At 47.4% G+C, this 16,981-nt stretch overlaps 1 protein-coding gene across 3 annotated transcripts in view; it reads left to right on the top strand.

The window, feature by feature from the left end:
• Positions 1–9,262: 9,262 nt before the first annotated feature.
• HCK (HCK proto-oncogene, Src family tyrosine kinase) overlaps positions 9,263–16,981 on the top strand; it is a 34,094-nt gene continuing 26,375 nt past the window's right edge. Inside the window, exon 1 of one of the 3 annotated variants that reach the window (XM_081917000.1) lies at positions 9,263–9,534. Coding sequence is in view for 1 of the 3 variants with exons in the window: in XM_081916998.1 (XP_081773124.1) it covers positions 9,761–9,840 (80 nt within the window). In the remaining 2 variants the exon portion in view is untranslated. Of the gene's footprint in view, positions 9,539–9,746; positions 9,841–16,981 lie in introns of those variants that run through there. The other 2 variants (XM_081916999.1, XM_081916998.1) reach the window with 2 other exon arrangements.

The following is a 16,981-nucleotide window of genomic DNA, read 5'->3' as shown; positions in this document are numbered from 1 at the left end:
CCTTCGGAGACAATCGAGTGCACCTTCTGGCATGAAGTCAAACCGCCGTGTTAGCAGCGCCAAAGCAACATCCCCAGGGCATGAACACAACAGCAAGCCAAACCCCATGTGAAAGATTACTTCTTTGGTGGTCACTCATAGCCAAGTAAGATTGTCTTCCATGAACACTGTCTTAACAGTGACTGTGGAGGCCAATTCTGGATCCACATGTCCTTCCACAGTGGGGACATTGGTTTCCAGGTGGGAGTTGATCATGGTGAGGGATTGCCAAGAGTGCCTTCCTCTTAGCACGTTTCTCCCTTGCGTCCTGAGTTCGAGCATCTTCAAAGCCCAGGACACCTTTGGTAAAGGCTGTTCTCCAACTGGAGCGCTCACAGGCCACTGTTTCCCAATCGTCGGTGTTTATACGACAATTTTTAATATTTGCCCTGAAAGAGTCTTTGAACCTCTTTTGTTGACCCACCAGCATTACGCTTTCCATTTTTAAGTTCGGAATAGAGTAGTTGCTTTGGAAGACGATCATCAGGCATCCACACAACATGACCAGTCCAACGAAGTTGACGTTGAAGAATCATTGCTTCAACACTGGTGATCTTTGCTTCTTCCAGTACACTGACATTAGTTCGCCTGTCTTCCCAAGTGATATGTAAATATTTTTGAAGACACTGGTGATGGAAACTTTTGGGAATTGGAGCTGACATTTAAAAGTGGTCCATGTTTCACAAAGGTTACTACCACTTAAGAGCTCTGCCTTGCCGATAAGGGTCCGTATAGTTCAAGCTATGGTTTTCCCAGTAGTGATGTATGGAAGTGAGAGCTGGACCATAAAGAAGGCTGATCGCCAAAGAATTGATACTTTTGAATTCTGGTGCTGGAGGAGACTCTTGAGAGTCCCATGGACTGCAAGAAGATCCAACCTCTCCATTCTGAAGGAAATCAGCCCTGAGTGCTCACTGGAAGGACAGATCCTGAAGCTGAGGCTCCAAGACTTTGGCCACCTCAGGAGAAGAGAAGACTCCCTGGAAAAGACCCTGATGTTGGGAAAGATGGAGGACACAAGGAGAAGGGGATGACAGAGGACGAGATGGTGGAACAGTGTTCTCGAAGCTACCAGCATGAGTTTGACCAAACTGCGGGAGGCAGTGGAAAACAGAAGTGTTTGGCGTACTCTGGTCCAGGGGGTCACAAAGAGGCGGACACGACTAAGCGACTAAACAACAACAAGAGCTATGCAATGTTTGCAGGTTGAAGAGAATTGGACAACATTCCAAAACTGCTAATAAAAATATGGCCTTGAATTCGCCCCACGGCATAATTGAGATGGGATTGAGTAGAGTTGATTTAATATTTGCATTCCTCTTTCCCAAGTAGTTCACAAGAACCCTAGAGTTGGAAGAACACTGCGATCACTGCAATATGAAACACAATAGCATATAAAGCAGACAACAACAACAACACTTTCATCAGCACAATCAGTACAATTCAGTAAAGTCAAAGTAACTTATCGTATTGCCAGGATACCTCCCCCAGAACAACAAAGAAGTGGACTAGCTGTTGGTTATCAGACGCATTCACTGTACATTAATTATAGACACTTACAAAGAATTATGGGGATGTAGGTGGTGCTGTGGTTTAAACCATAGAGCCTAGGACTTGCCGATCAGAAGGTTGGCGGTTCGAATCCCCATGACAGGGTGAGCTCCCGTTGCTCAGTCCCTGCTCCTGCCAACCTAGCAGTTCGAAAGCACGTCAACGTGCAAGTAGATAAATAGGTACCACTCTGGTGGGAAGGTAAACGGCGTTTCCATGCGCTGCTCTGGTTCGCCAGGAGCGGCTTAGTCATGCTGGCCACATGACCCGGAAGCTTTACACCGGCTCCCTTAGTCAGCAAAGTGAGATGAGCGCCGCAACCTCAGAGTCGGCCACGACTGGACCTAATGGTCAGGGGTCCCTTTACCTTTCTACAAAGAACTATAGATTTAAAGAAACATTTCGGGGGGGGGCAAATTCATTGAATCCATGGAGGCTTGTCAGCTTCAGATGTGTTTGTAGGGAAAGGATTACAGTATTCTGGACCTATTTCAGTCTGGTTTGCCCATGTAGCAACATGGTAGAGATCTCAATGAAGCACCACATGGACTGAGCTTTCACTCAGAAATCTTGAACCAGTTGCAATTTGTGAAGGTAAAATGGGTCAGGGTGGAGAATTGAAAAGAGGAATATAAATTTATAAATTATAAATTGACGTAGAAGTCCAAGTCAGTTTCTTAACCTTTTGCAATGCCAGGAGCCTCAGCTCCATTATCTGAAGTAATAATCCATTATCTGAAGTAATTTGACAGCTGTCAAGTGAGCGCCTCTGAGCATGTGTGAAATGCCTTTTCCTCACCTCCAAGCAACCACAAACAATTGTGTGTGATTTGCAGACAGCCTCTTGAGCAACTTCCCTTCTAGGAATTGAGGGCATGTCTCTGGTCCAACTAGACTGGCTCTCAATTTTTAACATAAACTCAAGAGCTAAAGGCAGCCCTGCTTAGGGAAGCTTTCAATGTTTGATATTTTATTGTGCTTTTAATAATGTGTTGTGAGTTGGACTGGATGTTCTCTGGGGGTCCCTCCCACCTCTACCATTCTATGATTGTAAAGAAAAATACTTGTGGCCAGTGGGCAGTTACTTCACATCAGCGAAGTGGCACAGTTTGTGTTGGGAACCTTCTTCAGCTCGTCGTAATCAGGGCAGTGACCACACAGAGGCGTGGAGGGACTGAGAAAATAACAAAATTGGAGAAGTGCCTTCTTTTTCATGCCAGTGCCTTGTCAAGAGGGGAAAATGACTCATGGTGCTCTCAGACGATGACCCCCATACCGTCCGGTTATGAAGCGTGGGAACTTGAAATAACAGAATCCCAAACTTTTTCTAGCTACCGCCCCTTTGGTTCCATAAACTCATCTCTCACAGAGTGCCCCTTACCCGTTTATTCAAAATTCAACTTACACCATACCCTCCAACATTTCTCTGGTGAAAATAGGGGCATTCTATTTACTAATAATAATAATAATAATAATAATAATAATAATAGCCCACCCATCTGACTGAGTTGCCCCAGCCACTCTGGGCAGCTTCCAAAATATATAAAAACATAACATTAAACATTAAAAACTTCCCTATACAGGGCTACCTTCTAAGATGTCTTCTAAAGTTTGCATGGTTACTTATCTCCTTGGTTCACGGGTCACATAACTCCATACCTTCCAACATTTCTCTGATTAAAATAGGGATGCCCTAAGGAAAAGAGGGAAGCGGGTGGCGCTGTGGGTTAAACCACAGAGCCTAGGACTTGCTGATCAGAAGGTTGGCGGTTCAAATCCCCGCGATGGGGTGAGCTCCCGTTGCTCGGTCCCTGCTCCTGCCAACCCAGCATCCTCAGGATTTTTGCATGGGGCTACCCCAAACTCACCATCAGATCACATGTCTGTGGCCACAGCATGAACCACAAAAATCATACATCCATTGTTTCGTTTAGAATATTTTTTTCTTATTTTCCTTCTCTAAAAACTATGTTCGTGTTATGGTTGGGAGCGTGTTATAGAGTGAAAAATACGGTAGTTTGATTAATTCAACAGTGTTAACGAACTTGATCCAGGGATGCCAGCTTTTCAGAGATTGATTGTCATTTACACCTCCAGCAGCCCTTGAAACTCTCTTGCCTCTTTGCCCCCCCTAGGAATTCTTAGCCCCCCATAGCTATGAATATATATCATTTGGGCCACAGCAGTGAGGCTGAGGGGGGCGAGATTTTGTCATCTGGGCAGCCCAGGAGCTCCAGACACCCTGCCCAGTCTTGCACCCGGGGAGATCACGTTGGTGCTGCAAACACCCCCAGAGGTACACTCCATTATCTCTTGAGACGGACAGATGACAACATTCGTAGCTACATAAATGTAAGCAAAATTGCATTGAGAGGCCGTGTTGACGGCCAGCCAGCCAGGAGCTGCCGTTATGCACCGGTGCGATACTTCAACCACATTCTGAGTTTCAGTCAGTTAAAAAAGAAATGTTTATGTCGCAGATCCTTTGCAGGGTTCAGCTCAGAGCAAGACAATCCTCTACTTCTCCAGCTTCCAGCACCAGCCACAAGCCTCACACATTGCTCCCTCTTGGCCTATTGCTCTCCATTCTAGGATGAGTTGTGAAAAGTCCCGTCCATTTGCCTCTATGGCAACAGAGCTCACTCTCTGGCCATGTAAACGTCCGTCTGTGCTTAACTGACCAGCTAAGGCCATTGTCTTACCAATAAACCAGTCTGACCGATTCACCATGCTTCCTCTTGTAGAATCTAGACTCACAATGGCAGGCTCTCAGGTGCGCAAGGGACTCACGGGTTATGATCTGTGACTGACCAGCCCACAACCTTTAACACTATTTTCAATGTGATTGGCTTGTGCGTTTCCTTTCTGTAAAAGGTGTTGTTGTTGCACAGTTAGAGGAGAGATGCTTGTGGTTTTTTTCGTTTGATTAGTCTTTTCTTTTTGCTTTGTCAACCATGTACCCTGGGGCTTATTTTGGTATAATCAGCACATAAGGAACAAATAATGAGCCCTTAAAAATGCATTTTGGTGGGGAGGTGGCCTGCAGGAAAGCAAGCAGCCCAGGCTTTGCTGTAGCTTCAAAATGCTACTCCAGAGTAATTCTGCTTCAAAGTGCAGCAGCCCTTAAGAGCAGCCTCCTCCTATTTTCTGCGTGTTCCTGTTTTAAACTTTTATCAGAGAAGCAAGCCAGCAAGGCTCCTTTTCTCGGTGACCCCGTGGGCGGGGGGGGGGGGCGGGTTGGGCTCCAGAGCTGTCATGCTTTTTTGAGCTAGAGAGGGAAGTATGGGGGAGAGGGATGTTTCCTCTTTTCTTCTCCCCAGAGAGTGCAAGGTTACTTATTTATGCAGTAGAAATAGACTGAAAGAGCATCTTCACCCCCATCATTCAGCCCGGATACTGAGGTCCAGCTCCGAGGGCCTTCTGGTGGTTCCCTCACTGAGGGAAGTGAAGCTACAGGGAACCATGGGCGGCCGCCGAGACCACATAACACCGGGCTTGAAAGACCTACATTGGCTCCCAGTACGTTTCCGAGCACAATTCAAAGTGTTGGTGCTGACCTTGAAAGCCCTAAAGGGCCTCGGTCCAGTACAGTGGTACCTCGTGTTAAGTGCTTAATTCGTTCCGGAGGTCCGTTCTTAACCTGAAACTGTTCTTAACCTGAAGCACCACTTTAGCTAATGGGGCCTCCCGCTGCTGCTGTGCAGCCACCACGCGATTTCTGTTCTCATCTTGAAGCAAAGTTCTTAACACAAGGTACTATTTCTGGGTTAGCAGAGTCTGTAACCTGAAGCGTATGTAACCCGAGGTACCACTGTATACCTGAATGAGCGTCTCCACCCACATCGTTCTGCCCGAACACTGAGGTCCAGCGCCAAGGGCCTTCTGGCGGTTCCCTCATTGCAAGAAGCAAAGCTACAGGGAACCAGGCAGAGGGCCTTCTTGGTAGTGGCACCCGCCCTGTGGAACGCCCTTCCATCAGATGTCAAAGAGATAAACAATTACCTGACATTCAGAAGACATCTGAAGGCAGCCCTGTTCAGGGAAGTTTTTAAGGTGTGACATTTTAATGTATTTTTAATCTTTGTTGGAAGCTGCCCAGAGTGGCTGGGGAAACCCAGCCAGATGGGCGGAGTACAAATAATAAATTATTATTATTATTATTATTATTATTATTATTATTATTATTATTATTATTATTGTTATTAGGCAGAGAGAGCTTTCTCCATAGTCGCACCCTCCCTGTGGAATGCCCTACTGTCAAATGTAAAACAGATAAACAACTCTATTATTTCCAGGAGACATCTGAAAGCAGCCCTGTACAGGGAAGTTTTTAATGTCTGAGGTTTTTATTGTGATTTAAATATTTGTTGTGAGTCACCCAGAGCAGCTGGGGAAATCCAGTCAGGTGGGTGGCATATAAATAATAAAACATAAATCAACATATAGATGGTCATTAAATGAAGGATTATTAAAGAAGCCAGAGATATAGGGGAAAGGGGTGAAAGTCCTAAAAGACTACTTTGAAATAAATTTAAGCAAAGGGACAGACTTAAATATGATACAGGATTCCAGTGAGGCAGTAATAAGAGGCTTCTTTATGTACAACAAAACGCTTTCCAAAAGAAATCAAGAGACGCCAAGAAGCAAGAGATAATAAAAGAACTTACTATGAATGAAAATAAATGAACTGAGAAACTGGGAAACACGGTTGTAATGCAGACTTATTAAAATGCTACAAACACAATTCTGACTCTACATGAAATTAAAATAACCTAAACGGAAAGAGTCTGAATTTGCAAACAAACCTGGAAGATTGTTGCTGTGGCAATTAAAGAAGGAAAAGAAATCTAATGTGATTAACACACCCACCAGCCGCTGACACTCTGGAGGGAGAAAAGAAAGTGACGTTTGGGTTTTAAGTGACGGACAAAGCAAAAATTGCAACACTGAACTGGGTATTTGGTGGCTGGATTGGCCGACCACAGCTGGCCTATCTAGCACAGCATCCTGCTCCCAGAGTGGCGAACCTGATTCTCCAAAGGGAATGCCATGAGCAGAATGCGGCCGCAAGAGCAATGGAGGGAAATAGGAGCCTATGGTGGCCTCATCCTACGTGATTTGAGGGTGTTCAGAGGTAATAATAATAATAATAATAATAATAATAATAATAATAATTTTTTTATACCCTGCCCATCTGGCTGGGCTTCCCCAGCCACTCTGGGCAACTTCCAAAAACAAGAAAATTAAAAGTCTGGTAGTTGTTCTTCTCTTTGACATCTGGTGGGAGGGTGTTCCACAGGGCGGGTGCCACCACTGATAAGGCCCTCTGCCTGCTTCCCTGTAACTTGGCTTCTTGCAGCGAGGGAACTGCCTGAAGGCACTCAGAGCTGGACCTCAGTGTCCGGGCAGAACGACGGAGGTGGAGACGCTCCTTCAGGTATACAGGACCAAGGCCGTTTAGGGCTTTAAAGGTCAGCACCAACACTTTGAATGTGCTTGGAAACGTCCTGGGAGCCAATGTAGGTCTTTCAAGACCGGTGTTATGTGGTCTCGGCGGCCGCTCCCAGTCACCAGTCTAGCTGCCGCATTCTGGATTAGTTGTAGTTTCCAGATCACCTTCAAAGGTAGCCCCACGTAGAGCGCATTGCATTAGTCCAAGCGTGAGATAACCAGAGCATGCACCACTCTGGTGAGACAGTCTGTGGGCAGGGAGGGTCTCATTCTGCGTACCAGATGGAGCTGGTAAACAGCTGCCCTGGACACAGAATTGACCTGCGCCTCCATGGACAGCTGTGAGTCCAAAATGACTCCCAGGCTGCACACCTGGTCCTTCAGGGGCACAGTGACCCCAATCAGGACCAGAAGGGGCAAAGTGCATTTTGGATAGCAGCTCCACCCCACATTTCTGAGAGATGAACAGCAGCGCATTCCACACAAACATCTGGCACTTATTTTCTCCGAAGGAAGTCCTGTTGGGTTTTTTTCAGGAGTTAATGTTCTGGTAAGTCTGGTTAAGGCTGCACCCTTATTTGAATGTGTAGTTTATGATTTGTGTAGTTTATGATTTGCAAGTAACCGCAGGGGTCCAGTTGTGGAGTAGGGCAAACAGAGAAATAAGCTGCTTGCCCAGGAGGGAAGGGAGGGAAAGCACCGTTCCCTCCTCCCCTCTCCCCCCCCCCCCCCCGCACCTGCCACAACCTCTTGAGAACCTCTATGCAGGGTTCACATTTCCATATTGCAAGGTAAAAACATAATAAGAGCTTACTGGGTCAGATGGCCCCATGGGAAACACACAAGCAGGACCTGAACACAAGACCCCTCTTCCCTCCTGTCATTTCCAGCAACTGGGATTCAGAAGCCATCATGAGTGATAGCCATCAATACCCCTTTCCTCCCACAAATATGTTGAATCCTTTTTCATTCTTAAAGGTATATCTCTAATCCCTCTTTAAAGCCATCTAAGTTGGTGGCCCTGTTTTCTGTGGAAGGGAGTTCCACAGATTTAATTCTGCCTTGCATGAAGAGGTCCTTCCTTTTCTCTGTCCGGATTCGTCCAACCTTCAGCTTCATTGGATGCCATAGAATTCTAGAACTGTAGAGTTGGGAGAAGGTCCATATAGTTAAAGCTATGGTAGTGATGTATGGAAGTGAGAGCTGGACCATAAAGAAGGCTGATCGCTGAAGAATGGATGCTTTTGAATTCTGGTGCTGGAGGAGACTCTGGAGAGTCCCATGGACTGCAAGAAGATCAAACCTCTCCATTCTGAAGGAAATCAGCCCTGAGTGCTCCCTGGAAGGACAGATCCTGAAGCTGAGGCTCCAAGACTTTGGCCACCTCATGAGAAGAGAAGACTCCCTGGAAAAGACCCTGATGTTGGGAAGATGGAGGGGACAAGGAGAAGGGGACGACAGAGGACGAGATGGTGGGACAGTGTTCTCGAAGCTACCAGCATGAGTTTGACCAAACTGCGGGAGGCAGTGGAAGACAGGAGTGCCTGGCGTGCTCTGGTCCAGGGGGTCACGAAGAGGCGGACACGGCTAAAAGACTAAACAACAACAACAACAAAACAACAACAAGCTGCTGAATTGCAACTTATCACCAAACTTAAAACCATGGAGAGACCTGGTCTGAACAAAGACATTGGATTCTTATCTCATTATACATGACAAAGCCATTTTTCACCTTCTCACCCCTTGCGTTTTCCTGTAAGACCTATTGCAGTCGTTAAGAGTCGTCAACAGGCTCATCACAGCTATCTGCCAATCACCCATTCCCACCACCCTTCTGAGTAATACCCCTCCCCACCTTCTCACTATATAGAAGGGTCTGGTGACTTCTGTTTCAGTGTATCTGAAGAAGTGTGCATGCACACGAAAGCTCATACCAAGAACTAACTTAGTTGGTCTTTAAGGTGCTACTGGAAGGATTTTTTTTATTTTGCTTCTATCCAATTTAGCCATGAATTTGCCTAGTCTCCATCCGAAGTGGTGCCCGCCCTTTGCCTCTTGCGAGAGTGAAAGGTAACTACAGTATTTGCTGAGAGAGAGCCCTCTTTTTAAAAAGTGGAAGGGCTGGTGGGGACGGAGAGGCTGGGGGGCGAGGCCTTCGGGAAAGAGGCGCGGCCGCCGTGGGGCTGGGCGGTTCTTAAGCGCGCGGCTTCCCCATCGCGGGCGCGTCGGCTTCTGCTTCTGCTCGCGGACCGTGAAGCCGTCGGGGAGGCGCAACAACTGCTGTTTTCCTGCTTTGCTGCAGCAACTGCGCGGGGCAGAGACCTTTCCCCTCCCCTTGCCGGGCATTTTTGTGGGGTGCGTCCCGCCCGAGGATTGCGTACAGGCGAGAGCCATTCTGGAGATGCTGCTGACCTCCGAAGAGGCACCAGCGAGCGCGCAGGAGCTGCCGGGCTGCTGAGAACGCGCCGTCGAGGGAACGTCGGAAGGCGGCAGGCAGGTGAATGCGGGGAGAGACGGCGGGGACAGGGGGCAGCCGCGACCCTCCGCTCCCTCGGGAATGGCAGGAAGGAGATGGGTCGTACGAGGGAAGCGTAAGGAATGCTTACCCCGGAGTCTTGTCTGTGTGTTTGTAAGAAATGTTTAACCCGGAGTTTTGTCTGTGTCTTTAATGCCCTGGAGCCTGTGAAATGATAAGGCAGCGGAGAGCCTGCTCTAGAGCATGTGCAGAGTTTGTTTTCCTCTTTCCCCGAGTCATCACTCACCTGCGCTTTCGGCTCATCTGGGTAGTCGTGAGCCAAGGTACTTCTCTGTTGCGAAGGCTCTGGGTACTTTGATCAGACGTCTCCCTTTTCAAGGGGGTTTGTAGGGGACATGCCCCCCCAAAAACCCTCTATTGTTTGCATTGTATAGTTCATAAGTCACCCCACTGAATTTCAGTGGCTCTGCAGGAGCTGAACCTTGCAGTCTGAAACATCTGGAGCCTGGAGGGCACCAAGTTGGAGAAGGCTGCTGGAATACGTAGCCAGGTGGTGAAAGAAAGTAGTTTCACAAGGACTCAACTCACCCTTTCAACTAAATGTTTAGCCCTCAACCGTGCTATTCAGTGTGCACCTGAGAACGTGCTGTACACTGCAATTGAACCGGAGTTAAGTCGCGCAAGCTCTAGTGCCCTAAGGCTTTTCAGCACATCATAGTTTGTAGAGGCACAGCGAAGATATTCTAAGGGTGGGAACAATGGAGGAAATCTAGCATCTTGATTCTGTTTTAATCTGTATCGCAGCTCTGTGGGAGGGGTGTCCAGCTCTGTCCTTCTGGTTGTTTATACACACCTCCCCCTGCAAAAGCTGCAATCCACTGCTCACCCAGTGGGGGCGGGGATACAAGTACCTGCATTTTTTCCCCAATAGTTGTGTGAGGAAAGGCTAACCATTAGCCTGGCTGCCTCAGAATGTTAAAAAGGTAAAGGGACCCCTGACCATTAGGTCCAGTCATGACCGACTCTGGGGTTGCGGTGCTCATCTCACTTTACTGGCCGAGGGAGCCGGCGTACAGCTTCCGGGTCATGTGGCCAGCATGACTAAGCCGCTTCTGGCGAACCAGAGCAGCGCACGGAAACGCCATTTACCTTCCCGCCGGAGCGGTACCTATTTATCTACTTGCACTTTGACGTGCTTTCGAACTGCTAGGTTGGCAGGAGCAGGGACCGAGCAACGGGAGCTCACCCCGTCACGGGGATTTGAACCGCCAACCTTCTGACTGGCAAGTCCTAGGCTCTATGGTTTAACCCACAACGCCACCATGGTTTATTAAAATCACACACACAAACTTTGTCCAGAGGTATAACTAGGGTTTCCAACAAACCATGGTTTGTAATTGGTTTATGAACCTTGGTTTGTTTTAACTGCAGCTTGTTGTCATGCTTGAACTCCACACCCCCTCCTGAACCAAGGTTTGTTTGGCCACACCACCTCAGTTGCAGGAGCAACTGGAAAAACAACAACGAACAAACAAACTTTGGATAAATAAGCCATTGTTTGTCTGATTGTCTGTGCGGCAACTCATGGTGAACTTGTAGTTTGTCAAACCACAGTGTAGTGTTACATGGAAACCAGACAATTTTCTCCTCCAACACTGCTGCTTTTGGGGGTAAAAAACTGAGCCCACATCTCCACCCAGGGTCTCCAAGGAGTTTGGGCTGGAATGTGAACCTAATATTCTTATTGTTGTTTCCTTAGTTTTGGTATATTTGAAAATCATCTCTCTTCCTCTCTCATAAATAATATGAAATATTGGTTTGCTTCTGTGACCCAGATAGCATGTTACAGTAAACCATAGTTGATGGTGGGTTGTCCTGTCCCCTCAATGCACAGAGGAAACAAACCATGGTTCCTAGTATCAGGCACATTGCACATAGGTCTAGGGCACAAATTTACATTAGCTATTGCATATGTATGAATCCTTCTGAGCGAATTGTGCAGAGTGTGTTGTGTGTGTCGTAGACATATCTCCACCGAGCTACCCCCCCAACAACTCTCCTGCTGGGTCAAGTATGTCCATTGTGGTTGGTTTTGCTCCAACAGAGCACGAGGTCTCTTAGAGGCCGAGGGATGCTCAGCGCATGGGCTCCGGAAGGCCAGGGATGCTCATGTGAGCCCAGCAAGATCTCGCAAGAGCACTCCAGAATTGGTGCACCAACAGGGCTTTGCCCCCCACCCCGCCCCCCCTCCAAGCAAGGCAGAGAGCTGAAGAGCTCATACCACACTGTTTTTGCTTGGCTTACATGGTGTGGAAAGAGCTTTCAAGCTCTCGGCTTTGCTTACATTAAACTTGCAGAATTCAACCAGCCGGCCCCTAGCCACACGTGGTTGAAATTGCTCAATCTAAATAGCCAAAAGATTCGATTGCATATTCTCTCTGCAAATGCAGGCAGCTTTAGCGTGACTCGGCAGGTTTGGTGTTTCAGACAGGTGAGCTCCTGCTGTCACTCCTCAACTTCAGCACACCTTGAAAATATTCCCCGTCTCATCAGCACCATTTTATTCGAATTGATCTCATAGTTTGTACTTGCACACATTTTTGCCAATTAAAAAATATTTGTGCAATGGTGCTTAAGTGGAAAAATGTGTTGATGCAAGTTTTACACCGGTCTTGGAAGACCTACACTGGCTCCCAGTACGTTTCTGAGCACAATTCAAAGTGCTGGTGCTGACCTTTAAAGCCCTAAATGGCCTCAGCCCAGTATACCTGAAGGAGCGTCTCCACTTCCATCGTTCAGCCCGGACACTGAGGTCCAGCGCCGAGGGCCTTCTGGCAATTCCCTCGTTGTGAGAAGTGCAGGGGGCCTTCTCAGTGGTGGCACCTGCCCTGTGGAACGCCCTCCCACTAGATGTCAAAAAGAAAAATAACTACCAAACTTTTAGAAAACATCTGAAGGCAGCCCTGTTTAGGGAAGCTTTTAATGTTTAATAGGTTATTGTATTTTAGTGTTTTGTTGGAAGCCGCCCAGAGTGGCTGGGGAAACCCAGCCAGATGGGCGGGGTATAAATAATATATTATTATTATTATTATTATTATTATTATTATTATTATTATTATTATAAACAGATTTCCTTCTTTCTTTTAGAAAAGTGCAACATGCGCCCTTTCCAACTGGGACAATTTCAGGCCACTTTCATGCCATACTTTTAAAGTTCTGTGATACCACTTTAGACAGCCCTAGCTTCCCCCAAAAGAATTTTGGGAACTGTAGTTTGTGAAGCTTGCTAAGAGACACCCCCCCCCGTTCCCCCCACAGCTCTACAATTCCCAGAGTTCACTATGAAGAGAGAGTGGCTTTTAAATCGTTCTGGGAATTATAGCTCTGTGAGGGGAATGAACCTCAGTAAATTTTGGTCTTTTCAGACAGCCCCCCTGGAGTTAGAAAGTTTGAGAAGCCTTGGCCTAATCCCCTTTTAAAGTCACAAAGCTTATCTCATTGTGTGGCAGTGAATGCAAACAATTAAATTCCCCACCTTTTTTTTGGCCAACGGACCCATTTGGAAACTTCAGAAGGCTCCGTGGGCACCAGTCACAAAATGGCTACCGTTAGGCAGGAGCAAAACACCTAATAGCTGCCACATCTAAAAGATAAGGAAAAAAAGAGATTGGGGACCCAAAATGGAGCAAGCAGCTCCTACCCCCCCCTGTCTTGGGCACTGTAGATTTTTGAGGGTATATTTACTGGAACACTTGTGGCCACCATAGGAAAGAGGAGCTGGCAGGGCCCCTGAATCAAATTATGCACTGTGGGGAAAAGTCTTAATTTCCTGAGAAAGTTCTTCTTCCTCATGCAAAAGCATGGTCAGTGCACAGGGGCTGCCTTGTCTGCAGATCTGATGAGCAAAAAGACAAGTTCTCTTTTTAAATTATTTTTAAACCACTGCTAGGAACCAGTGGGACGCGGGTGGCGCTGTGGGTTAAACCACAGAGCCTAGGACTTGCCGATCAGAAGGTCAGCTCCCGTTGTTTGGTCCCTGCTCCTGCCAACCTAGCAGTTCAAAAGCACGGCAAAGTGCAAGTAGATAAATAGGTACCACTCTGGCGGGAAGGTAAACGGCGTTTCCGTGCGCTGCTCTGGTTTGCCAGAAGCGGCTTAGTCATGCTGGCCACATGACCCGGAAGCTGTACGCCGGCTCCCTTGGCCTATAAAGCGAGATGAGCGACGCAACCCCAAAGTCGGCCACGACTGCACCTAATGGTCAGGGGTCCCTTTACCTTTACCTAGGAACCAAAGGTTGACCTGGCTCTCTTGAGACAGGAACATTGTATAGCAGAAGAATGAAAGGAAGCTGCCTTGTACAGAGGCAAACTATCTATTTAGCATCCCCTCCAACATTTCTCCAATGAAAATAGACATATCATCATCATTTTATTTATACCCCAACCATCTCACTGGGATGCCCCAGCCACTCTTGGCACCTTCCAACATATATAGAAACACAATATAATATTAAACATTAAAAACTTCCCTATTCAGGGCTGCCTTCAGATGTCGTCTAAAGTTGTACAGTTACTTGTCTCCTTGGCTTGAGAGTTGCATAGCTCCATACCTTCCAACATTTCTCTGATGAAAATAGGCATGTCCTAAGGAAAAGGACGTGGGTGGCGCTGTGGGGTAAACCACAGAGCCTAGGACTTACCTATCAGAAGGTTGGCGGTTCGAATCCCCGCGACGGGGTGAGCTCCTGTTGCTCGGTCCCTGCTCCTGCCAACCTAGCAGTTTGAAAGCACGTCAAAGTGCAAGTAGATAAATAGGTACCACTCCGGTGGGAAGGTAAAAGGCGTTTCTGTGCACTGCTCTGGTTTGCCAGAAGCGGCTTAGTCATGCTGGCCACATGACCCGGAAGCTGTACACCGGCTCCCTTGGCCAATAAAGCAAGATGAGCGGCACAACCCCAGAGTCGGTCACGACTGGACCTAATGGTCAGGGGTCCCTTTACCTTTAAGGAAAAGGAGAAAATTCCGGGATCAAATCAGAAACAGAGATGGCTTCTGTAAATCTGGGGCTGTCCCTGCAAAATAGGGACACTTGGAGGGTCTGATCTAGCTTAGTTTGGTCTACACGCTGACAGCTCAGGCAGGCCCACCTGGAGATGCTAGGGCCTCTTCTCCATGCAAAGCTGCTGATCCTACATTTGCAAATGTGCAATACATTAAAATGCTTAATATTGCACCGTTGTCAGTTTGGGGGGTCAGTCTGGATGATGCCATGAGTCCCCAGTTCTTGGGGTCCAAATGCTTGTTTACAAAACTGTTGTACTACCATCCTTACTGTATTCTTGTAAAACATGGAAAGATTCCATCAACGGTGTCTCCGAAAAATTTTACACATCACTTGGGAAGATAGGCGAGCTAATATCAGTGTACAGTACTGGAAGAAGCAAAGATCACCAGTGTTCAAACAATGATCCTTCAACACCAACTTCTTTGGACTGGTCATGTTGTGCGGATGCCTGGTGATCGTCTTCCAAAGCAACTACTCTATTCTGAAGTTAAAAATGGAAAGCGTAATGCTGGTGGTCAGCAAAAGAGGTTTAAAGACTGTCTCAAGGCAAATCTTAAAAAATGTAGTATAAGCACTGACAACTGGGAAACACTGGCCTGCAAGCGCTCCAGTTGGAGAACAGCCTTTACCAAAGGTGTCATGGGCTTTGAAGACACTCGAACTCAGGATGCAAGGGAGAAACGTGCTAAGAGGAAGGCACGCTTGGCAAATCCACACGTTGATCAACTCCCGCCTGGAAACCAATGTCCCCATTGTGGAAGGATGTGTGGATCCAGAAATGGCCTCCATAGTCACTTACAGACTCATTGTTAAAACCGTGTTAATGGAAAACAATCTTACACGGCTACAAGTGATTGCCAAAGAGGAAGAAGAAGAAGAAGTGGAAGAGAATCTAACAGAGGAGTTCTCCAAACTAGTCTGACAATTCTCTTAGGACAATGACCTCTTAAGTGCCACTTAAGTGTCCTGGTCATCACCCCAAAAAATGAGCTAGGTTGCAAGAACTACAACTGAGTGGTGGCACCATCTGGGCAGATAGGTGCCCCTCATCTCCTAGCTGCTAGGTAGGAGAACAACTGCCAGAGTTTTCTGGTGTGATCTGAGCTGGAAGCAGGCAGGAAGCTGGATACACAGAGACCTGCTTGCTCTGTCCTGGGTTCAAAGCAGTGACTCATGGAGAAGCAAGATCTTTTGGGGTATTCATGCTGTCGGCCCCTCTTATCTTATGCTCAGGTTGTAGATACAGTCATAACTTGGTTGTTGAGTGCCTTGGTACTCGGACGTTTTGGGTCCCGAATGCCGCAAACCCAGAAGTGAGTGTTCCGGTTTGCGAACGTTTTTTAGAAGCCAAATATCCATCACGGCTTCCAATTGAGTGCAGGAAGCTCTTGCAGCCAATCGGAAGTCGTGCCTCGGTTTCCGAACCATTCCGGGAGTCGAACGGACTCCCAGAATGGATTAAGTTTGACAACCAAGGTACCACTGTGTGTGTAAATAAAGCCATATATGAAAAAGACTAGGGACACAGGTGGCGCTGTGGTCTCAACCACGGAGCCTCTTGGGCTTGCCGATCGGAAGTTTGGTGGTTCGAATCCCCATGACGGGGTGAGCTCCCATTACTTTGTCCCAGCTTCTGCCAACCTAGCAGTTGTAAAGCATACCAGTGCAAGTAGATAAATAGGTGGCAGGAAGGTAAACAATGTTTCCTTGCGCCCTGGCTTCCATCACGATGTCCCATTGCGCCAGAGGCGGTTGGGTCCTGCTGGCCACATGACCCAGAAAGCTGTCTATGGACAAACGCCGGCTCCCTTGGCCTGAAAGCGAGATGAGCGCCGCAACCCCATAGTTGCCTTTGACTGGACTTAACCATCCAGGGGTCCTTTACCTTTTACCTATACAGTGGTACCTCAGGTTACAGACACTTCAGGTTACAGATGCTTCAGGTTACAGACTCCGCTATCCCAGAAATAGTACCTTGGGTTAAGAACTTTGCTTCAGGATGAAAACAGAAATCACACGGTGGCGGTGCGGCGGCAGTGGGAGGCCCCATTAGCTAAAGTGGTGCTTCAGGTTAAGAGTAGTTTCAGGTTAAAAACGTGCCTCCAGAACGAATTAAGTTCTTAACCCAAGGTACCACTGTATCCAAAATACACTGCAGTCTCTGCTGACCTTCATTCTGAGGAAATTAAACCCTGAGTAAGTGCCCGGAAAGCCTTGGAGTTTCCCCACTCGGAGAGTGAGGTGGCGTGAAACAGCACTTTATAGCAAAAGAACTTCCCGTTTTGAAGTTCTGCTAGTGCAAACCCCTGTCAAGTGGCAGGCTGAGCTAGATGGTCTCTGGCTCTGCTTGTGGAACGGCTTATGACAGTGCTGCAAACAGGGCTTAATTGCCCTGAA

This window comes from Podarcis melisellensis, assembly GCF_964234715.1.
Source record: "Podarcis melisellensis genome assembly, chromosome: 6".
Lineage (NCBI taxonomy): Eukaryota > Metazoa > Chordata > Lepidosauria > Squamata > Lacertidae > Podarcis > Podarcis melisellensis.
Note: the sequence above shows the minus strand (reverse complement) of the source record. Positions and strands in the feature narration are given on the sequence as shown.